The sequence below is a fragment of the Myotis nattereri genome (assembly GCF_964212035.1).
Source record: "Myotis nattereri genome assembly, chromosome: 3".
NCBI classification, from domain to species: Eukaryota; Metazoa; Chordata; class Mammalia; order Chiroptera; family Vespertilionidae; genus Myotis; species Myotis nattereri.
Window position 1 is genome coordinate 57,635,161 of NC_138077.1, and position 24,944 is coordinate 57,660,104.

The 24,944-nt window shown below is 40.1% G+C and overlaps 1 protein-coding gene across 1 annotated transcript in view; it reads left to right on the forward strand.

The window, feature by feature from the left end:
• Positions 1-23,200, forward strand: part of HSPBAP1 (HSPB1 associated protein 1) — a 46,699-nt gene extending 23,499 nt beyond the window's left edge. The window contains exons 3-8 of the mRNA XM_081087254.1: positions 49-230; positions 11,256-11,392; positions 13,960-14,131; positions 16,919-17,002; positions 20,890-21,000; positions 21,114-23,200. Coding sequence (XP_080943380.1) covers positions 49-230; positions 11,256-11,392; positions 13,960-14,131; positions 16,919-17,002; positions 20,890-21,000; positions 21,114-21,650 — 1,223 coding nt within the window. The 3' untranslated portion in view covers positions 21,651-23,200. The remainder of the gene's footprint in view (positions 1-48; positions 231-11,255; positions 11,393-13,959; positions 14,132-16,918; positions 17,003-20,889; positions 21,001-21,113) is intronic.
• Positions 23,201-24,944: the final 1,744 nt, after the last annotated feature.

A 24,944-nucleotide genomic window follows, 5' to 3' on the forward strand; every position in this document is an offset into this window, starting at 1 on the left:
TGGAAACTGTTTCAAATACATTTAAAGTTGGGTTCTCTTACTTTACAGTTCCTCAGTTTGAAACTTCATGTAGTTATGTAGAAGCTACACTTGAAGAGTTTCTGACCTGGAACTGTGACCACTCTAGTATTTCTGGACCATTTATAGATTATGATTATTCCAAATTCTGGGCTTATGCTGACTATAAATATGTTGTCAGTCTATTTGAAGACAAGACAGATATTTTCCAGGTAAGTCAACACATTCCTTTTAATCACTGTAATAATTTATTCTTGAGAAATTCCCTGGTACCATTTTTCCTCACTGTCATTTTTCTCTCAAAAGAGGTTCACTGTGGGTGTTGAGTATTTTATCCACTCTAGCCAAAAAGATTTGCTCAAGAGAAGCGAAATGTTGGGCACACACACACACACGAGCAGCCTTCTCACTGGTTTTCTACTCATCACATTTCCTATGCACTTTCTCCTGTGCCTTTAAACAGCCCCCAAGCTGGTTTGGAGTGTATTAGAAGCACAGATTATGTATAACACTTCATTTCCTCTGACCTACATAGAAGTTTTCATTCATTCTGGTGAGACAGAGGTACAGAGCTGACTACATGAAGAAGCATTCCAAGCTGCTGCTTCCATCTCTCCCTGTCCTGAGGGTTTAGTGCAGATTTAAGGCCTGGGTCAGGTGCTGGTTCCCACTTTATTGCTGTATTTGGTTGTAGAAGTCCTGCAGAAGTGTGGGCGTACTTGCAGAAGTAAGAATGTGGAAGTTCTTTGCCGTGTGTTGACATAATTGACAGAAGAGTTTGCAGGCTACAATATCCTCTTTTCTTTTAAGTGTTTTCTGCTGCAGACTGCCAGTTTATTTTGTGGAGTGATTTTGCAAACTCCCTGCTCTGATTTCTGGGTGGGTGTCTTAGGCCTGGCCATGAATGGGAGTAGTCCCTGAAGCTGTTAGGATGACTTTGCCTTGCCCACAGTCAGGTCAAGGCCCCAGAGTCCTTTACCCTGCCCATCCTTTGTGGAGAGAAGTCTTAGTCGTCACTGCCAGCTATTCACCCCCCACTCCTCCCCTCCTGCCCATTACCACCACTCCCTCTCTGGACTTCCCTCTCACATAGGCTGTAGGCCTTGGACTCGTGAGAAGTTTTTAATGCAGCCTGCGTTTTGTTTTGTTTTGTTTTCACTTTGAATCAAGGTGTAGATGCTGATGTTTACATAATTACTATGATACAATTGTTAATACTTTGTAGATTTCTTTATTAAATTTTTAAATGCTTATTTTTTGCTTTTTATTTAAAAAATGAAAATTATCTCACCTATTTCATAATTGTTAGGCGAGGACATATTTTTATTTTCATAACCATGAAAGAAATCCATCAGTTTTAAAAACATTTCATAGATGCTTTCTGAATCCAAAGTCTGTACCAAATCTACTTTTTACTCATTTTTAAATGATAATTTTGAGGTAATTTTTTTCTTACAACCTTAGTTGTGATCACTTTATGGATGTTTAACCCTGGACCTTTTAAATATCATAGTTAACTTTTAGAGTATTTCATTATTATTTCTTATATCCCCCTTTCAATCTGTAGATTAGATTAATACTTTTTTTACTTTAAATTTCAGGCAAAATGTTGTGTAATAGTAATACTTATCAAGTACTTATAATTGATGCTTTTCTAAGTACTTTACATTTATAATCCTCACAGTAACCCTATGATTTAATAATTATCCTTATTTTAAGAAAAATGAGGCACAAAGTGGTTAAGTGAAAAAGCTTTTGAAAATATACAACTAAGAAAAGAGTAACCCAAGCTGTCTGCCCTCCAACCTTTAACTGCTTCTCTGCTTCACTGCCTCCAGAGGGTCTAATACATTCAGTTCTGTGGGAACTCTACAGCCAGAATTAAGGAATTCCGTTTATGCTTAGGCTAGGCCAGGGGTGGACAAACTTTTTGACTCGAGGGCCACAAAGGGTTCTTAAACTGGACCAGAGGGCCAGAGCAAAAGCATGGATGGAGTGTTTGTGTGAACTAATATAAATTCAAAGTAAACATCATTACATAAAAGGGTACGGCCTTTTTTTTTTTTTAGTTTTATTCATTTCAAACTGGCCGGATCCGGCCCGTGGGCCGTAGTTTGCCCACGGCTGGTCTAGGCTCACTCTGCCTTGGATGAATCTCTGATCTGACCCCCTCAGTTATCTGTCTCAGCCCAGGCATAACAGCACTGGGCATACACGTATCCAGTCCATGAAGTGTGGACATAAAAACAGTCTTTTGGCATTGTGCTAGAATTCTAATTGAGCCCTTATAAAATCTGATCTTTTTAGTTGGATGAGTTTTCTGTCCGCTCACATTATGGTGATTAAGTCTCCGGATTAGTACAGGCAAATCTGCTATGAAAAACCAAGTCTATTGAGATTATTTTATTTTTTAGCTCAGAGTTTTCTGAGTACCAAGTCTTCTTACATCAGGTACCAAAGTTGTTTATCATTTTACTTTTACTGCTATAACTCATTTGGCCACTTAGTCTTATTACTTATTGTTTCAAGTACTCTTCTCTCTGTCATGGTAGGTAGTTAAACATTCAAACTGATCAATGTTTAAAGTATTTATTAATTCATTTTAAATAAACTTGTGAACATAATAACATTTTAATGAAAATTACTATATTCAGACTTGTATGTTCTGAGAGGAGTGGTATTATTTTACACTTTTGTAAGTCTTTTTAATGTCTGCTTTAATAGAAGACAGCTGGATTCTTCTATCTGTTTCTTCATTCAGTCTTTTGTAATTTGTTGGTTTATTTGAAGTATATGAAGAATATCTTACCTCGTGCATATGCAGCAGAAAATAGTTTTTTAGCAGCCTTTTTAGATAGTTGTGGATTTTTAAAAATACTCTGCCAAACTTGACAAGGAGTAGTTTCTCAAAAGATTTGTTTGTTGCCGTAGAGTCTGAACCCATAATCACTGAACTCTTTGCACTCATACAATAAACTCCATTGGTCTCTCTTGTAGAGAATGGAGCTTTTTTTTTTTTTTTTTAAATTAAATCTTTATTGTTCAGATTATTACATTTGTTCCTCTTTTTTCCCTCCATAATTCCCCTCCTCCCAGTTCCCACCCCACCCTCCGCCCTAACTCCCCACCCACTGTCCTCATCCATAGGTGCAGTCTCTTCCCGAATCTCCCACACCCCTTCCCCCCCCCCCCAAGAATAGTCAGTCCATTCCCTTTCTATGTCCCTGATTCTATTATAATCACCAGATTATTTATTCACTTGATTCTTCGATTCACTTGTTGATAGATGCATGTTTGTTGTTCATAATTTGTATCTTTACCTTTTTCTTCCTCTTCCTCTTCTTAAAGGATACCTTTCAGCATTTCATATAATCCTGGTTTGGTGTTGATGAACTCCTTTAGCTTTTCCTTATCTGTGAAGCTCTTTATCTTACCTTCAGTTCTGAATGATAGCTTTGCTGGATAAAGTAATCTTGGTTGTAGGTTCTTGCTATTCATCACTTTGAATATTTCTTGCCATTCCCTTCTGGCCTGCAAAGTTTCTGTTGAGAAATCAGCTGACAGTCGTATGGGTATTCCCTTGTAGGTAACTGAGTTTCTTTCTCTTGCTGCTTTTAAGATTCTCTCTTTGTCTTTTGCTCTTGGCATTTTAATTATGATGTGTCTTGGTGTGGTCCTCTTTGGATTCCTTTTGTTTGGGGTTCTCTGTGCTTCCTGGACCTGTAAGTCTATTTCTTTCACCAGGTGGGGGAAGTTTTCTGTCATTATTTTTTCAAATAGGTTTTCAATATCTTGCTCTCTCTCATCTTCTGGCACCCCTATAATTCTGATGTTGGTACGCTTGAAGCTGTCCCAGAGGCTCCTTACACTATCTTCATATTTTCGGATTCTTTTTTCATTTTGCTTTTCTGGTTGGGTGTTTTTTGCTTCTTCGCATTTCAAATCTTTGCCTTGATTCTTGCGCTCCTCTGGTCTGCTGTTGGGAGTCTGTATAGTATTAGTTATTTCAGTCCGTGTATGCTTAATTTCTAGTTGGTTCTTTATCATAACATCGAGGGTCTCATTAGTTTTCTTGAGGATCTCACTACATTTATCGGTGGCTTCTAGACAGTTCTTAAGAGACCTTAAAAGTGTGATTCTGAACTCAATATCCTCCATTGACAGTTTTGTCCTGTTTCTTTGTCTCTGCATTTTTTATGCTTTCTTGGTACACCCCCTAGTGGTCTTTGTGCGCAGTCTTGTTGTAGTTAAGCCTTGATTGTTGTCGGCAATAGTGGGGGTGATTTGACCTCCAGGCTAACTGGCTATGAGAGTCCGCTGTGTCTGCAGTGGGAGAGCTTCTGTGCTGGATCTTTAGGGCGGTGCTAATCTAGCGTTTGCCTGAGGCTATCGGCAAATGGCTCTGTGCAGGGCTTGGGCGGGGCGGGTCCCCGGGGATCTACAGAACGGGCCGAGCGAGCAGTTATGGCTGCTCTCAGTTCCGTCCCTAGGGGCTCTGCCTCACAGAGTCCCAGCAACCGCTGCAAACCTCGGAGAGAAAGCTGCCTTCGAGTTCCGACCAAAGCCAGACAGTCCCGCTTCTCCCGTTTGAGTCTGGGTCCCTAGAGACTCGCCCGGATCTGGAGCTCAGAGTCTGAAACTCCCTCCCAATTGAAAACAACAACCGCGCCCTCCCCCGCCAGCCCGCTCGCGCGCACTCCACACCTGAGTATTTCACTTCAGCACTGCGCCTCCTCTGAGTCTGGGTATGATATTCTCTTTCCTCCTAGTTGTAGAATTTCCACTCAGCCAGCCTTCCTGTGGTTCTGGATGATGTCCGTTCCGTCTTTAGTTGTTTTTTGAAGTGGTTGTTCGAGGCAGCAATCTCCGGCGTTAACCTATGCCACCATCTTGGTTTCTCCAAAAAAACGAGAATGGAGCTTTTATAATACTGTTCATCAGCCATTTGGAAAATATTGGTTTATTGAGTTTGTAGATCTTCCAACTATTGACACATTTCTGTATGCATCATCATAAAAAAGTGACTTGCTAATATTACCATTTTCATCAGAAAGACTTTTAAGTATTAGGAAGATTTCAAGTTTATGGATTTCAGGATACAAATTTCCAAAATCATTTTCATTCTGTTCATAATATCTCCTTTTTCTTTTTTACATGTTAAAATGTTATTTATAAAGCTTCTTGGTTGTATAAAAGATAAAAATGCTGTTACAATCTTGGTGTAACTGAAAGCCACAGGCAGTTGACTCACCAATCACAGCTATCCACACTACAGCGAGAGTCTTACTCGGAAACTTAACAATGCTTACAATTTTGTTGGTATGCAGTCCCCCAATTTGGTGGTGAATTTCCAAAAAGGAATAAATGGAGGAAGGCAGATGTTATTCAAAATATTTTCTAATTTTCCTTGTGATTTATTCTTAGACTTATGAAGTATAATGTCTAGTTTCCAAATATTTGGAGGTTTTCTAGCTATCTTTCTGTTACTGATTTCCAACTTAATCCCATTATAATCAGAGAATATACTTCGTATGATTTCATGCCTTTTAAGTTTATGGTTTTATGGGCCAGAATATAGTCAGTCTTGATAAATGTTCCAGGTAAACTTGAAAGTAATGTGTATATTGTTGTTGTTTTTTATAAATATAAGGTATTGTTCAAGTCTCCTGTGTCCTTACTAATTTTCTGTGCACTTGTTTTGCCCATTATATAGAGAAAGGTGTTGAAATTTCCCAACTGTAATTGTGTATTTGTTTCTTTTTCAATTAAGATTGATCAGTTTTAGTTTTGTGTATTTTGAAACTATTAGATTTATGCACATTTAGGATGATTATTTCCTCTTAATGTATTGATCTTTTATCATGATGCAGTGACTGTCTCTCCTGGGTTCTTCCTTGTTTTGATATCTACTTTGTGTGAAGTCAACTTTGTTTGATTTGCCTTTGGATTAATGTTAGCATGAAAAAGGAGTACTGAGTATATGCTTCCATTTGTATGAAATTGTAGAACTCATAAATAAATGGACAGAAAGTAGATTAGTACTTGTCTAAGAATGAGGGAGTAGGGAGAGATGGGTTACAAAGAGTCACTGGGGAACTTTTGGACATGATCAAAATGTTTCTCATCTTGATTGTAGTAATGGTTTCATATGTGTGTGTGTGTGTGTATATATATATGTAAAAATTCACCAAATTATACACTTAATATATATGCTGTTTATTGTATCATTAATTATATCTTAACTAGAGGCCTGGTGCACAAATATGTGCATGGGTGGGGTCCCTCGGCCTGGCTGGCAATCAGGGCCATCAGGGCCGTCTGGCCCAGTCCCAATCGGAGCTGGGCCAATGGGGTCTGCTAGCTGGGGGAAGGGACTGCAGGAGGTTGGTCGGCCAGCTTGGGGGAGGGACCACGAGAGGTTGGCCAGCCAACGGGGTGGAGGGACTGACTATGGGAGGGTGACCGGCTTGCCAGAAGGGGATACCGGATGGGGGACAGACCAAGGGAGGTTGGCTGGCTGGCCCCGATCGGGGCGGGTCAGGGCCAGCCGGCCGGGGGAGAAACCGTGGGAGGTTAGCCGGCCAGCCTGGGGGAGGGACCACGGGAGGTTGGCCAGCCACGGGGATGGACAGGAGGAGGTTGGACTGCCACGAGAGGTTGCCTGTGGGAGTGCACTTACCACCAGGGGGCAGCTCCTGTGTTGAGCGTCTGCCCCCCTGGTGGTCAGTGTACGTCATAGTGACTGGTCAACCGGTTGTTCAGTCATAACGGTTGCTTAAGCTTTTATAGATAGATAGATAGATAGATAGATAGATAGATAGATAGATAGATAGATAGATGATAGATAGATAGATGATAGAGCTGTAAAAAAAAAGAATGCAGTGCTACCAGTATACTTTGGTTCCACTGTCTTGACCAGCAGTTTTATTCACCATTATTTTTGTGCCCTCAGTGTGAACACAGTGCATCTTAACATAGCTAAGTAACATCTTAGTAGTATAATGAAAATAATTTTAAACGTACAGATTCTGTGAAAGGATCTAAGAGACCCCCAAGGGGATCTATGGGCCACTTTGAGAACCTCTGGTCTACATCACTTCTGAAATTACTCTTTATTCCTCCAGTTCTGACTCTTCCTCTGATTACTTCTAAAACAATTTCTTATGAAAATACATTTCAAGTCATGCTCCAGATTAAATATTGAAATATGTTAATCATGTTCACAAACGTTTCATGACTTAAAATTATGGATAGCATTTAAGACTTTCCCCAACATGACTGATGCAACCTTTCTCCTCTACTTTACTTAGTCCCTTGTCTAGTCTCCTCGCTGAGTGCTGGGCCACTATGTTCTCTCTCACCTTCTGGCCTTTATTCATTCTCTTCTCAGTTTCTCCTTATTAAAACTCTACTTCTTAGGGTCTGGCTAAGGTTCAGCCTTGGCTATAAAACCTTCTCAACCACTTGCACCCACATCCATTCATCCCTTGGTTTCATTCCTGTTTTATTTGGATTGTTATTTAAATGGTATATTACATAGAATTTCTCTATGTAAGCTCTTTGGGAACAGGGACTGTGTTTTATAATTTTTTTTATTCCCCAAAAGTGTTAACATAGTGCTGAATGCATAGTCCCCCTTATCTACTGGGCGTATGTCCCAAGACCCCCAGTGGATACCTGAAACTACAGCTAATACCCCATGTATACTATTTTTCCTAATCATACATACCTATGATAAAATTTAATTTATAAATTAGACACAGTAAACATTAACAATAACTAGTAATAAAAGAGAACAGTTGTAAAATATACTGTAATAAAAGTTCTGTGAATGGCTTTGGAGCCATTGTTAAGTTATATAAGGGTTACTTGAACACAAGCATTGAATACAGTCTAATAACCCAGAAGGCTACTAAATGTTTAAGGGTGGATAGCTTATGGAATGAATACTAGACAAAGGGATGATTCATGTCCTGGGCGGAACAGAGCCATTCCGTGTAAGATTTCATCACGCTACTTAGAAGGTTGTTGAATTTAAAACATGAATTGTTTATTTCAGAAGTTTTTCACTTAATATATTTGAACTATGGAAAGTGAAACTGCATAGAAAGTGGGGTGGGACCAGTGTACGTAGTAAGTAATTGAACAATTACATAAGTGTATTTTTTTCTTTTCTTATTTCTTGTTTTGATATTTCTTTGGTCTTTAGGGCCCTCCAAAGAATGTTTTAACTTAAACCCCTAGCTTCACCCTTGTCAAATTTTCTGTGGCTTCTAGTTAATCAATTATAGCATTTGTTAATCTTGATACAAAATTCTTAGCTCTCTTCAGCCTTCTATTAGTTTTATAAGTTTTAACTTAGCTTTACTTAAAGTTTCCATGTATTAACCATGTTATTTCACAAATTAAAATCATCCACTGATAAACATGCAGTACACATACTGGTAAATACACTGGCAAATATGCTAATATTATTGGAAAATGTCCAGTGATCAAAATTAGGATATTGACACTTAACTGACTTTCTTGAGTGGAAAATGAAATTAATAAGTCTCACTAATTTTTAGTTATGTATCATATCATTGACTAATCTAAGTAAAGCATTTATCTGAAACATTTTGTGTTCTACTTCCCAAGGAAGGTAGGGAATTTGTGACATTCCATATAAAATTTCTTTACCTCTGATTCATTAGGTAAGAATGACAGGTGTGTTACCTTTTATAATTATCAATAAGTATCATCACAATTGAAGCTATTAAGAATCAATATATAGCAAAAGGGATTTTGCCCCAAGAATGTTTTTCAGGTAGGTTCCACGTTATGTTGTGATTCAGTTTAGCTACTGAGAGTCAGCAAGTTTGTTAAGTCACCAGGACACAATGCAATACATGGAAGATTAGTTCTATATAACTGTCTTGGACTTTACTGTATAACATAGTTATGAGAGTATGTTGAAATTGAACCAGGCGGTTTAGTAATGATTTAAAGGGATTTGTTTGACAGCCAGCAATGCTTTCTGATGAAACAGATTGGAATGTAAGAATTCGGGCGTTTATCCAATCCTACCTGTTTTCTGTTTATGTTACTTAAGGTAATTTCCTAAGGAAAAACAGAGCCTTAAGTACTTGCTAATTTGTAATGTCCATTTAAGGGTTGTTTGAAATTTAAATTGAAGTATTTATTCTTTATAAGTTTTACATAGTATTTATTGTTAAGTAAGAGGTCAAAGGGGAAAAAGGGAACATATGTAATACTTTCAACAATTAAAGATTTTCTGGACATAGATGATTTCTAAAGACTTCTCTGGCCCGATTGGCATGGCTCAGTGGTTGAATGTCGATCTATGAACCAGGAGATCATGGTTCGATTCCCAGTCAGGGCACATGTCTGGGTTGTGGGCTTGATCCCCAGGGGAGGCGTGCAAGAGGCAGCCAATCAGTTATTCTCTCTCATCATTCTCATCATTTATGTTTCTGTCTCTCTCTTTCCCTTCCTCTTTGAAATCAATAAAAATATATTAGGAAAAAAAAAAAAAAAAGACTTTTCCAGTGCTTGAGGTGGATGCGAGAATAGATTCCAGAGTGGATTCACCCCATCAATCCCCTGTGTTGGTTTCACTGATGTTGTGACCTAACAGGGTCACTTGTTTTTAGCAAGACTTGAGGCTGATTCCTCCTGGGCCTATATTGATTTCAGACATTTGACTACCTGTAAGTAGCTGACCTTGATTGGTAAGAAAGAGCCTGTGGGGAAAGAAACAAAATGCTGTTCGTTTCCTGACAAATTTACTTTGATTCACACTTTCTCTGCAACCCCATCACCTGCCTCCCCAACTCTTCCTCCTCTGGTGTTTCCCAGCCAATATGCTGCTGAAATTTTAGGTAGTTTAGGTCACCTTGATCTAATCATTCCCAAACAATTTCCCTTTTTTAATCAATATTGTGGTAGATAAGAGGTCAGGGAAACCTCTTGTCAGTTTCTCATATATTAACTCTGCTCCCCCTCAGTCCCCATCCTGTAGAAAACCTTTTTTCTGTGGTTCTTTCTGAAGCAATGCTGTGGAACAGAGCTTCTCACCTGCAGTCAGTGCTTCGACTCCCGCAAAACATAAGAAATTTTGTGTGTGCTTGCATTTCTCTGTGGATAGGGGCGTTGGCATTCATTAGATTCCCAAGGGAGTGTATCTAGAAGAAGATTAAGAATCACTTAAACCAGCTGCTTCTTAGCTAAGGCAAACCCCTGCTTTTTGTTTTTATACTGCATGTCTTTAAGCTGCCTTTAGCTAAATTCCAGACTGAGGTGTGGTGACTTGTTCAACAGGGACCCAGGTTCATTGGCAGCCTTCCCCAAGCTCCCTGCTGGCGACCAGGCGTCCTTCTTTGGTTATCTGCTCACTTCTGTCAGAGCATCTGCCACATTATAGTGAAAGGTTCCACTTACGGGACTATCTTTCTTTATTAGATTTGAAGGCTGGACCTGGGTTGCATTAATTTTTGTATCCCAAACACCCAATGTCATACCAACTATGTGATAGATGCTTTAAAATGTTCCTGGCCTGAACCATTTACCCATAACCAGGCCACAGATTCTTCTTTCCTTCCCAAGCAGCCAGTGTTATGAGCACTCACCCTGAGGCAGGTGTACTTTTAGACTCTGGGAATGCAGAGCTGAGTCACTGCGTGGAGCTTATGGGCTGTATCCAGAAGACACATGACTTTTGCCACTCCCTGGAGTGGCTGCACGTGAGCCATAGGCATTTACAGTGGTGCTGACCTTGCGAAAATTCCCCCTTCTGTAACAGACCTTAGTTATGTTCACATGTTCCGCTGTTTTCATCACTCAGAACAAAAATGGAAATGTTCATTCTGATCTTCCTCAAAACCATCCATTAAATGTCTCCCCAAAACATTCTTTCTCTGAATACAGCTGTTAATGGTTTGCCTCTAAAAATAGAAAATAGAGATTGAAGATACTGATAAAAGAAGTGTCAGCATGTAGGACTATGTTCTGCGCATGGAAGTGTTTTTTCTTGTTTTCTTAAACTCAGTAGGAAATAATTATGATTGAAAAAAATGAATAAAACCAAACCTGCAAGCTGGTTCACTAGTTTGCTCTCTTCTAGCTTATATATATTTTTTAATTCCATGGGTTTGGGTTTATGTCAGACTAATGTGCAACACTACCATACAGAGGAATTGGTTGATTCTTAATGGACTATAACTTTATTTTCAAAACAGGATGTGATATGGTCTGACTTTGGGTTTCGTGGAAGAAATGGACGGGAAAGTACATTGTGGATTGGCTCCCTGGGGGCTCACACACCCTGTCATCTGGATTCATATGGTTGCAACTTGGTATTCCAGGTACAAGGAAGGTAACACACAGGCCCATGCATGAGAGTGTGTGTGTCTGCGTGCCTAGTGTATCTCTGTGTGTTGCACAGGAAGAGGAACCAGTACAAAACGGGCGGTAGGACCCCAAGGTTTTAGTTCCAGCCCCATCCTGTCAGCCTGCCTCATGACCAAGGTGGATCTCTTGACCTCTGGTTGTTTCCTTTCTTCCACTCTCCCTAAAAATCAATGAAAAAATATCCTCTGGTGAGGATTAACAACAACAGAAAGCTGATCCTAGAATCTCAGTTCAGTGAGATAGTGCTCTGCTTACTCTTTTACATGAGAGTCTGCATAATTTTTAAACTTTTATTTAAAAGCAGGAACACCTTTCCTTCAAGCCTAAACAAGTAAGAGCAGAGCAGTTTGTCGAAAGGAAGAGACTGCTGCCACCCCGGGCCCCTGAGGCGATGCCAGGGAGCCTGGTTTGAGAACTGCTGGACCAGAACTGCCTCTTTCAACTTTTAAGTTTTAGTTTGTGCCTACCTGTAGACACAAGGCAGTATTTTTTTTAAACTTGGGTCAGTTTTGTATCTTCACCTATCTGTGGACCCTAAGAGACATAAGAGCTAAGTCAGCTAATACTTTTGATAGCCCCTGGTTCTAGGAGTTATGTAGGAATGTAAGTGTTCCTGCCGGTTTGGAGATGTACTCTGGCTCTTGTATGTGCAGCCTTATTTCTCCCTAATTAGTGACTCCCCAGTCTCTTCTCCTGGCCTTTCAGGGCTTTTATAGGGCAGCACAGAGGGAAAAGCAGAAAGGGTCGTAAGGGTCTTGCCTCCCAGGCAGACACTGCTTATTCTCTGTTCTTTCAGCATGCCGAACCATGGGGGCTTTTTGAGCAGGGTTTGACATATGGATTGACTATGCTTTCTGATTAGCAAAAGAAGGATGCATATATGTTACACTTTAAGCCAAGCCAAGCAAATTGTCTGGCCTGGTTATCATTATCGCTCTTCCTTTGGGAACCACAGCTATGGGGCAGAGGTAGGAGCTGGTACCTGGAGAGGTCAGGAGAGCTGTGACCTAGCTCTGGCCCTACCGTTAACACTAGCCCAGTGGAAGACCCAAGCAAGTGCTGGGTCCCTCTTCCACTACTTCGCAAGTGAAATTAGACTGATGATCTCTTAAGAGTCCTTCCAACATTCTAATCATACTAAATACCCAACATTTTTCTAAACTAGTCATAGGTACAGTGGAATGGAGCAGCTTTATCATCTCTCAGGCAAAATGAGACCTGAGTGTATACTCTCTAGTTTGAAAATGGCAGCCAACTGTTTCCCAGTTCTTTGTTGTTTTTTTAATATATCTTTATTGAATAAATTCAGAGAGGAAGGGAGAGGGAAAGAGAGATAGAAACATCAGTGATGAGAGAGAATCATTGATTGGCTGCCTCCTGGTCCCCTACTGGAGATCAAGCCTGCAAACCAGGCATGTGCCCTTGACCAGAATCGAACCTGGGACCCTTCAGTCTGCAGGCTGACGCTCTATCCACTGAGCCAAACCAGCTAGGGCTGCTTCCAGTTCTGAAGGACATGATGGCCCCAGTGGAACTGCATTGGGTCATGAGAGGGCTTCGGGCTTTTCTCAGAACTCGGTGTGTTCTTCTACCTTTTTTCTCTTTGCTTCCCCACCAGTGTATTTCTGTGTCTCTTCCTTTTTGACACTTGCTCCTCCTTTACCTCCCATGTCCTCCCTCTGTTGGCTCGAACTGTGGGTGTGTCTGGTGTTGTGTAAGAAAGTTTATCACCTCCATTTTTCAAAAATTTTTAAAGTGACTGAAACTTCTTATACTTTTTTTGACAACTCCTCTATTACATTATATTATATTAGTTATGTGGCATCATTTATGCATTTGTCTTCCTTAATAGATTAACATAACAAATGTTTAACTTAAAAAATGTACAACCCAAACAGGAAGAAGTCTGGAAACTATTTGGAGGATAAAACTACAGGTGGTTACTCTGGATAAGATAAGAATACAGATATCTGAAAGGGTGGGGATTGCTTTGAGTTACTCTATAACAGTGGAAAACTGCGGCTCGCGAGTCACATGTGGCTCTTTGGCCCCTTAGGTGGCTCTTGCACAAAATACCGACTTCTGCGCATGGGCCACGAAGTTTCAATCGCACTGTACGTGCGTGCCCGCATGTGGTATTTTGTGGAAGAGCCACACTCAAGGGGCCAAAGAGCCGCATGTGACTTGCGAGCGCAGTTTGCCGACCACTGCTCTAGAATGAGGAATAGGAACAATTTATTGGAGGATTTTGATTTGGGCTAAGAAAGAATGACCTTTCAAACTACACCCTGTCTCAGCAAAGGGCTACCTCAGGGCATCATGAGATTATTCTTTGCATCCTGCCCTCCCTCCACTCTGTTCAGCAGAGATGCCAGCACTTACTGAGAGGTGGCCCAAGTGACCACTGACATTGCTCCTCTATTCCTCCATGGATTGAATGAAAATGAGTAAATACGAATATTTATTGCTGCCTCCTTACATGTTTTGTCTCAAGTTCACAGTACTAATTTATGTCTTTTTTGTTTAAATTAGGAAAAGATGGCATCTCTTTCCCCCTGAGGATACTCCTTTCCTTTATCCAACTAGAATCCCTTATGAAGAATCTAGTGTGTTTAGTAAAGTCAATGTTGTCAATCCTGATGTAAAACGTTTTCCTCGGTTCCAGAAAGCTCGAAGACATGTGGTTACACTGAGCCCAGGACAGGTAATGCGGAAGCTGGGACTTGTATCTAGGCCTTAGGACACATGCCTATAGCTTTCCTCACCTTCCCCTAGTCCAGTGGTCGGCAAACTCATTAGTCAACAGAGCCAAATATCAGCAGTACTTCTTCAGAATACACTCGCCCAGGCCGAAAACTGACTTCTGCGCACGGGCCACAAAGTTTCAATCGCACTGTACATGAGACTGCACGTGGTATTTTGTGGAAGAGCCACACTCAAGGGGCCAAAAAGCCACATGTGGCTCGTGAGCCACAGTTTGCCGACCACGGCCCTAGTACAAATAAGAAGGGTTTCTTCCATGGTGCTCTGCTATTGGAAGGTAGCTTTTCCAGCTACAGGCTTCATATACATACTTCATATACATGCTTCTCAAGTCATGGAAAGATGGGAGGAGGGATCACAGCTCCTCCTACTGGTAAAGAAGAGAATGGACTGTGGAAGAAGACAGCTCACTAAGTCGTTTTTTTCTTCTTTTTTCATATTAAGAGCAAGTGTCAAGGCATGGGTATCTGAGCACTTCGGGAACCTTTATTCACAGTTCATACCTGTTCAACCGTGCTAGAACCCAGACACATATAGTTGCGGTGCATCTAGGGGCAGAGGCATTACAGAGCCAGAATGACGTGCTTTTAAGCAAGAATGGATGTTGCTTTTGTAACTGTCTCTGAAACATTAACAAAAGTATTGTACCTAGTGCTGCTACCCAGTAGGGAAAATCACCTTACAACACTGGCATTTGCTGTCTGATGTTTTATTAACAACTTGAAAGGTATTCTTCGTCTCTTACAGAGAGTTTACTCCCTCCCTTATCCCTCTCCCCTGCCTGTTTTCCTTCCTTTGTTTCCTTTTCCCTGGCTTCCTTCCTGCTTCCTTCATACTTGAGAACTCCAACGCAAACAGTCTGACTAAGTCGCTTCCATCCATTGGAGGTTACCCCCCTTCACTTTTGCCCCCAGCCCCTGGCAACCACTTACCTATTTTCTTTCCCTATAGATTTACTGTTCTGGACTTTTCACATAAGTGCATTCATACAGCATATGAGCTTTGAGAACTGGCTCCTTTCATTTAGCATAATGTTTTCAGGGTTCATCCATGCTGTAGAATGTTGTTAGTACTTCATTCCTTTTTATGGCTGAATATATTTCACTGTATGGAGATCTATTTTGTTTATCCATTAATCAGTTGATGGACATTCTTGTTGGTTCCACTTTTGAACTATGATAAGTAATTTTGCTATGCACATTTGTGTACAAGTTTTTGTACGTGCATATGTTTTCAGTTCTCTTGGGTACATATATAGGAGTGAAATTGCTGGGTCATATTAGTAACTCGAGGGGAACTGCCAAACTTTTTTCCACACCATCTACTTCATTATATCTTCCCACCAGCAACATCTTATGGTTCCAATTGTTCTACATCCTCACCAACAATTGTTATTTCCCTTTACTGTTATTATTGTTATAAAAATTCTACTGGGTTTAAAGTGGTTGTAATTCATCTTTTCTTTGATTTTAATAGCCAAATTTCAATGAATGTTTTTGTCCATTGTATCAGTTTTCCTTACATCCACTACAAACTGCTTATTCCTTAATCCACTACAAACTGGCTCTCTCTCTTCCTACTTTACTGAAGTATACTCTGTGATGGGACATGCATGACCTCCTAGTGACGGAATCCAGTGGTTGTGTTTAGTCCTGTCTCACTGAAAGGTGCTCTCTTCCCACCTCCCAGCTCTACTTGTCCATAGTGAGTTCCACCAGCTTCCTAAATCTGAAGCCCAAAAGCTTGAGGCATCTCCATGTGCTTTATTCAGCCTTCCGAGGAAATCTCATACTGAGTCTGGACAAGCACAGTCCTCCTTGACTCCGCCCATTGCTTTTGTCTCCTATACCTTCCTATTTAGATCTTAACATTTAATAACTGGACTATTGCAAGAATCTCTTGTCCTTCCTAGACTCTGCCATAATGTCGCTATTTTAACCATCCCCCTACTCAAAGTTTCTCAGCCACTCCCAGTGCCAATAGGATAAAATCGAGACTCTGTGTTCTGATTTCAGAGCCCTCCACAGACCCTCACCTAACTGACTCTCCCACCTCATCTCTCATCTGCAGTGGTAAGACTGGCCTACTTGCTGTGCCTCAACAGTCCCACCTCCCTTGTCTGTGCCACTTCTCCTTCCTGATAGGTCCTCATCCTTTTCTCTGTCTAAACTCTCTACCAGCCCTGGTTCAAATCACACTTCCTCCATCCAGGATGCCCCTGACCTTGGTTTGTGCCTGCTTCTCCCACCTTCAAAGCTCCCTTGCACCAGTGTCCACTCTTCTAATTCACCGCTTATACCACCTTTCTATGTACTACTTTTCCACTGGCTAGGTTTTAGACTGTGAGGAGATAGAAACTATGGCCTATCTTTTTACCTAGGCCCTTTCTCAGAATGCATGCAATTATTTTGCAATGGAAAGGAGGAAATATTAGAATCTCAGAATTCTTTACTAAGACCTAGATGTAAACAGATAAGGTCTTGGATTAAGGAGAGTAGAAACTGGAGGAGCTGGCAGTGTCCTTTGTAGAACAGATGAATTTCTCAATAAAAAAGGAAATGAAAGGATTGTGGTTTTTTTCTTGTTTTCCTTTATTACAGCAATATTACTGTAAATTCATTTGTATTACTTTCTTTTTCTAGTATCTTCAGTTGGGCATTTATTTTGATTCTGATATAAAAATAAAATGTCCTGGACTTGTACTAACCATTCTTTACTTGGTTTTCAGGTTCTGTTTGTTCCCAGACACTGGTGGCATTATGTAGAATCCGTTGATCCTGTCACTGTCAGTATAAACTCGTGGATTGAAATGGTACTTTTTTTTCTTAATAATTGTATTCCCTGCTTTTAAGATACACAAAGCCTGTTTCTAAAACGTGATTAATTTTAACCAACGTTCCAGTATTACTTTGTGTTGCTGTATCATGAATTGTGTTCTGTGCTCTGTGGATGGATGTTTAGGATGGAAACAGGATGTTTAGTGATGTGCCATTCTTTCTTTTAACGGCACACAATGGGCCTTGAGGTTGGCTTGCAGGGTCTTTTCCCTTGACCAGTGTTGTTAGATTGTGCGGGCCTGGCTGGCTCTGCCATGCTTGTCTCATGTTGCCAGACCCATCTCACACCATCTGGACCAGAAATACTGCTTCTTGATTCAGATCTCTCATAACTAGTTGGACAATTCCAAGTCCTGGCTTATACATTTTCTCAAAGCAGAGTTGTGCTAGGTTTTTATCATTTCATTTCTGCCTAAAGCCTTTTCTCTCCGATATGCTATGCTTAGTCCTGGTTGCCTGCTCTACTCCACAATTAAAATGGCTGCCCATTTGGCTCAAGTCTATCTCTTCAACCCAAGGCCTTGATTGAATCTATACACTCTTTTACAGAGGTGTTGACTGTACCTGTGCCCTCTTTAACCTAGGCCTTCAGTCCATCTCCGCTGTCCTCTCCAGCCTTGGTTGCATCTCCTCTCCTTGGCGGCTGCATTGTCCCCTCAGTCGGGCTTTTCTTACCCTTTGGTGATGGAAAGGGCTCTGGTGGAACAAAATGTAATAGGAAGCTGTATAGTGTGAGCTTAGAGCAGATCTGTCGCCCTTGGGAGTTAGGTGAGAGGTGGGACAGATCAGTAGACTCACTGGAAGTTCTGCTTGTGGCAGGCTGAATTGGAGTTGGAGCAAATGCCAAGGTAGAGTCCATGGACTCCACTTCCACTCCCTGTACCAGTCACATGTGCAGTAGCCCCAACAGATGCCGCTTCTCCCGAGGTAGCTCATCCTGTTCTTGAATAGTGGGCCTGTCATCTGCCTACTTACAGCCATACCCATTATTTCTGAAACTATACACAATTTTTTTCCTTTCTAAGTATTTTATAATACCTTTGATGTGTCCCCTTAATCTCTTCCAGGCTCAAAACCTCTTTTTATTGCACGATGTTTTTATGTGATTTTCTTTTCAGACTCTCCACCATTTTGGCTGTAGACTTGGAGTTAGGTAGACTTAAGACCCAGGTCTATACCTTTGTTAGCTGTCTAACCTAGGTGATTACTTAATGCCATAAGCCTAAGTTTCCTCACTGGTAGAACAGGATTATTATTACACTTCAGTAGGGTGGCTGTGAGGTTTAAATTGGACAAAACATGTATAAGCATCTAATTCAGTGCCTGGCACATGGGAAGTGTTCAAAAATAGAAATTGCCACGAGGAGGAGAAAGAGCTGTTATGCCAAGCATAGCCCTCTTAATGTTTGGCACCTAAAACTGAAAACCAGTGGGCCTCATTTGGTGGAGCATAAGATTTCTACCTCATGTGACTTTTGATACTAAATTTCTTCAGTACTGCTTATAATACTACATTAACTTTTTTAGTAATCTTATCTCACTTGCGACTCATATCCAGCTCTACAATATCCATGTGTTTCTCACATGATCAACAGCCACATCAGATTGTCCTTCATCCTGAATCTGTAAAGCTGGTTCTTTAAATTTGAGTCCCATTCTTTAGTCATCTCTCTTAGTTTTCATCATGTCTATTTGGTTGAGCATTGCAGCTTCCCAAGATAATTTTGAATTTGAGTCTCATTTATGCTTTTAGTGAAACTCCTTCAGGCTGGCTTGGGCCCTTTTGGTATGTCACCATTAATCTTTGAGATTATCCTTGCTTTCTGGTACATAGTAGATACCCCAGGATTGCCTTGTACTTGGGCTGCCCCAAACTTGGAAGTCAATAATTTCTCCAAGTGGCCAAGGTTCCTTTTAGTGGGAATGGTATTTAGAAATCCAGATTTGGGCTCTACGGCTGCTCGTTGCTACTGGTGTCACTGTTTCCAGACTCTCTAAGTGGTGAAGCTAGAATGTGATATAGATAGGTAGGTGATTGATAGATTAATAGATAGAAATATACCTATACTTCTAAATCAAAGTTAACATTATAGGGATTTTTCTTATTTATTTCTTTAGTCTTCTCTTACACTGAATTTCTGGGTCCATAATAACAGTATCATATTTACTTCTTTGTTTTATCCACCAATGTTTTTTCAGATGTCGAATTTACAATTTCAAATTCTAGTACTCATATGTGACTTTCTCTTCAGAAACTATAAAACTCGTCAGTAAAATTTGATATTTTTTTGCATCCTTTTTATCGTTAGACTATATCCTACTAACTGGGTACAGAGTACTATTTTCAGTAGCCATCATGACAGAATTCTTTTCATTTGTGATTATGACTTTAGTTTTTGCTGTTAAGGCCTTCAACTGATTGGATGAGGTCCACCCACATTGTTGAGGACAATCTTTGTTATTTAAATTCAACTGATTATAAATATCAATCACATCTAGAAAATATCTTCACAGCAACATCTCTGCCAGTGCTTGACCAAACAACTGGCACCATAGCCGAATCAAGTTCACTTATAAAAATAACCATCACATACAGCAACTCTATGTTTAACCTTCTGAGGAACTGTCAGGCTATTTTCCAAAGCAGCGGCACCCTTTACAGTCCCACCAGCAGTGTAAGAAGATTCTGGATCCTCCACAATTTTACCAATCTTTTTTATTATATCTGTCGTAGTGTAAAGTGGTGTCTCATTGTGGGGATTTGCTTTTTAAAATTTAGTATTATGTTTTTAAGATTCATCTGTGTTGTCACATGGAGCTGTTCATTCATTTCACTGTGGTACATTTTCTTGTGTTAATATACCACACTGTATTGGCTCATTGTTCTATTGATGGATAATTGGGTTGTTTACAATTTTTTACTTCTATAAATAGAATATTCTTGTACAAAAGTACAAGTTTCTCTAGAGATTATGTGTGATTCTCAAAGTGGAATTGGTGGTCTGTAGGGTACATAATACTCAAGTTTACTGATAATGCCAAGATGTTTTCCAAATGGTTCTATCAGTTTGCACTTCCATCACCAGTGTGTAAGATTTCTGTCTGTGCACATTTTTCCACCATTTGAAATAATCAAACCCTCTTTTACTAGTTTCATAATTTATATTTCCCCTATTTTTAATGAGGTTAAGCATATTTTTATGTTTATTAGTCATATAATTGTTTTTTAATTGAAATGCTTATCTTCATGTCTTTTGACCATTTAAAAAAATTGGGTCATTTTCTTTTTGAACTGTGCAGATTCTTTATGTATTCCAGATATTAATCTCATATCGATTATACTAAATGTTACAGGCATCTGGTTTTTTTCTTTTATGAGTTTGAGGAACGGAAGTTGTTAATCTTAATACAATTTCTCATTAATGCTATAGTTTATATTTATTGTGTCTTTACATATTTACATTCGTGTGGCTAAGCAAGTTTATATGAAATTTTCTCCCATTTCTCAAACAATTAGCATATCAACCTCTATAGGGATTATTCCTCCATATGTAACACTTTTTCTTTTTTTCCTTGAGACATGTCAGAGAATGGAAAAGATTGGAAAAACATCAGAGGGCAGTTCTTACTCAAGGCCTATGCCTTATAGACAGGATATATACGTAAGTTTGGTTAGTGAACTATTCCACAGCTCTTCTAGATGTAAGATGATAGTGAACACATAAAACACTGTGGTCTGCCATTCCTTGTGTAACAAAGCTTATGTTGATGAGAACAGAACACGCAATTAGGGACTCTAGTCTCTGTTGTAAGCCATGAGACAGAGAGACAAATGAAAAAATGATGTTTTATCTCAACTTAGGAAGAGGACCACCAGGCTCGGGTAGAAGAGGCAATCACCCGCATGCTTGTGTGCGCCCTGAAAACTGCGGAGGACCCACACAGTACCAGGGCTTGGTTAAACCCAACGGAGGTAGGCCGCTCCTGGTTTCCATCATGGCAGTTGGTATTCTGTAATAAATCAACCCTGACTAGATTTATTTTCCAGTTTATGTAACCACTTAAAAGATTTCTCTTTTTCCTTAGGTTGAGGAAACGTCCCATGACGTCAATTGTCGCTACTTAAATAGAGCTGTTTCTGCCTTTTTTGATCATTACAGAACATCTGAGACAGTAGAAATCCAAACACTCAGAACAAACGGAGAGCACATGAAAAAGGAAGAATTCAACATGCACAACAACCTCATGGAGGTAGAACAAACAGGCAGCCAGAAGTTAACCTTGGGAACAGTAGGAGAGCAGGCAGCATGTCCCTTTGGCCCTGATCTGGTTCCCGTACTACCGAGTTCAGAAGATCCACCCTCAGAAACAGGAGGCATGTTTAAAAATGATGGTAAAGACTTTGTTGGCAAAGCTGGAGAGCACTTTGACAAATTGCACTGTACCAAGAAGCAACGAATGATGAGTGGACATGAGAATAAAATTGTGGAACAGGTTGCTTCAAATAGTACTATGGCCCCTTCCCAAACTTTCATTTCTACAGATGACTTACTGGACTGCTTGGTGAATCCACAAGTAACCAAGATAGTGGCACAACTTTTGATACAAGGAAGAAGTTTGTGATTGTAATAGAAAATGACTTTTTAAATATTTTAAACATTTTTAAAATAGTGTGATTTTTAAATAAAAGATGAAACAATGAAAAGCAGTTTGCACAGGCTTTTATATGTACTTGTTCTTACCTAGTTAAATTTCAACCTCTTGCCACCTTCTTGCATGTACATTGCTCTTTGCCCAAACTGGCTCTTTGTTATTTGTGAGGCCTTCTTTCTGAGCCTTTTTCTTTCCTCTTCCTTCCCATATCCTCAGCCTATTTCAAACGTAAGCCCCAAGTGTTCTCAACAGGAAATAATCTCTCCATCAGCCTTAAGCAGGGGTCAGCCTGCTGCTTGTTTTTGTGATAAAGTTTTATTGGACCACAGCTATGCGATTTGTTTATATGTTGTCTAAGATCGTTAGGGTTGTAGCATCAGAGTTGAGTAGTGACAGAGGCATTATGGCCCACAAAGCTGAAAATGTTCACTATCCCCTTACAGAAAACAGAAATTGCCAACCCCTGGAGTAATGCATCCACTGGGTAGATTCTAGCCTTGACCTGAAGTGATCACACTTCTAACACCTGCAGAATTCTCGCTGTTAATGCCTGTCATCCAGGGCAGGATACCAATCAGGAGAAAAGTAGGTGGGGATCCAATATGGAAGGAACTGGAACATGTAGGAACATCAGCCCTAGGAATAAAAGGGCCTGGTTGCTACTGATGCCTGAAACTGACTAAAAGCTTGGTTTGGTGAAATTGATCCCACTCATTACATTTGCAAGATCTGGAGATAATTACCATTACTCTCTAAGAATTTAGAAATTAGAAAAGCATATTTATCTCTGGGTAACCACTTTTGAAACAAATACATAACAAAAGATAAAGTCACCTTTTTGATGAGCTCACTACTGGCTCCATCCTTCTCAGTCTTCAGACTGAAGGTATCAGTAAATTAAAAAAAAAAACTGCCTTCAAGGAGAGAGCAACGGAGGGAGGTGTGTGAACATGACCAGGAAAGGAGGATCTGGAAAAAACCCTTCTGCAGCATTTACCACCATCTGATTACTATATATTTACCTATTTATTTGATTGCTGTTTATCTTCCCCAACCAGAATCTCACTGCATGAGGGTTTGGACTTTGATTATTGCTGTATTCGCAGAGCCAGATCAGTGACCAGAATATGGCAGCTGTTCGTTAAATATCTGGGCGGAGTATTTTTAAAAGGATGCCTTGTTGGCAATAGTCCATCAAATACACTGGGGCAGAGGATGTTGTAGCCAAGGGTATGATGTCCATGAACCTTAATAGGTATATCCGTATTGCAGAAGACAAATACACTGTTTGTCTTCAAACATTTTATTTTGTATGTTTGTTACTCCTTTGACCATTGTTTTTCAAGTTGCAGGCTGTCACCTATTAGTGAGTCATAAAATCAATCTAGTGAGTGAGACCAACATTTTTTTTAATGGGACATAATAGGTAATTTCAATGAATTCAATAGTAAATGTAAGTATTCTGTGAAACTTGGCAGGAAAAGTTTTTTTTCAGGGTAAATATATTCCATAAAACTTTTCAGTTATATCTGTGTCTGTACTGAGCCTAATATAAAATGTATTTCTTAGTGTAGGTCAAAAACATTTGAAAGTTGTTCTGGGACAAAGCATTTGACTCAGAGGGAATAGTCTTTCACATGCAGAGCTGGAAACAGTTAAGACATTGGGCCCAAATGTTGTGGCTCAGTGGTTGAGCGTTGACATATGAACCAGGAGGTCACAATTTGATTCCCAGTCCGAGTTTCAGGCTCGATCCCCAGTGCGGGGCATGCGGGCGGCAGCTGATCAATTGATGTTTCTATCTCTCTCTCCCTCTCTTTGCTCTCTGAAATCAATAAAATATATACTTTAAAAAAATACATTGGTGTGAACGGACTGGAAGTGTAAATAGGTAATGGGAGATAAATTTCCTGACTTCAAATAAAGAGATTATGATGCAGCAAGAGGTCCTGGCTCTCTGCGAGTGGGGAGCCTGAGAGAGAAGAGAGTGAAAGGGGGAGGCTGTCACTCACCTGGGTACCTCGGTCCTGTTTCATCCTCTGTTTCTCAGATGAGCTGCTTGAGTGAGTGGAAGTCAATTATTAAAGCACTTACTCTAGAGCAGTGGTTCCCAACCTTTTCTTGGCCATGCCCCACCTCAGTATCTCTAAAACCTGATGTCCCCCCACTCCCTGTGACATATAATTCTTATTATTCAAAAAGAGAACTCACATTCATATGAAGGAAGCCTTAAAGGCCATTAACTTGGTCTAAATAAGCTTCCAAAGACCATGGCATCCATGAAAGAGAAAAACAAAAGAATGAAAGGACAATTGAAGTACTGAGGAAGAAATCACTAAGAAATTGTTAAAAAATAATAATATGAAGTGATATGAAAAAAATAGCAAATAAAGTTTCAAAACAAAGAGCACTGAAATGCGTAAATATATCACAATATATATTTATATACTGTGTATGAGGCCCCTAGAACCATAAGAAATGCAAAAAATTCACTATTAATAACTCATTCTCGAATTCCCCCCGCAAACATCAAGTTGCCCCCCTGTGGGGCGTGTGCCCCACATTGAGAACCACTACCCTAGAGGCTGGAGGGATTAAGGAATACAAGCTCATCCTGTGCCTAAAGTCACAATAGGGCTGACCTATACAGTAGGCACAGTGGCTAGGGTCCCTGAGCTTTTTGGGGTCCACAAAAATGGTTTAGTTTCTTTAAAAAAAAGTTTAATCCATCCTCAATTACATTCATGTTTATATCAATGAAGTTGCAAAGTACAAGTTTTAATACTTAATAGAGTAAGAGGCCCACAAAGGCCAAAGTGCCTGAGGCCCATGAGAGTCCTAAGTGGCTGTGGGAACCAGAGGTTTCAGAAGCATTTGAGGTGCTTGCTGAAAATGCAGATTTCTGGGCAACCTCTAGATCTACAGAATCTGACTCCCTTGGGATGGGCCAGGATTTACAATCTCAGCAAACACCTCAGGTGATTTAAATACCAAAAACAGTTGAAGAACCTCTGCCCTAGAGTAGACCACCATCACCTATCACAGGCTCAAGGTGGGCTTCTTTCAGCAGAGGCTCCTTGTTGGGGTCAGTATGCCCTTCAGATTTACTGAATTAAACCTGCGCTGTGCCCTTCTTATAAATTTTAGCCGATTTTTTACTTATTTATTTATTTTTAATATATTTTATTGATTTTCTACAGAGAGGAAGGGAGAGAGACAGAGAGCTAGAAACATCGATGAGAGAGAAGCATCGATCAGCTGCCC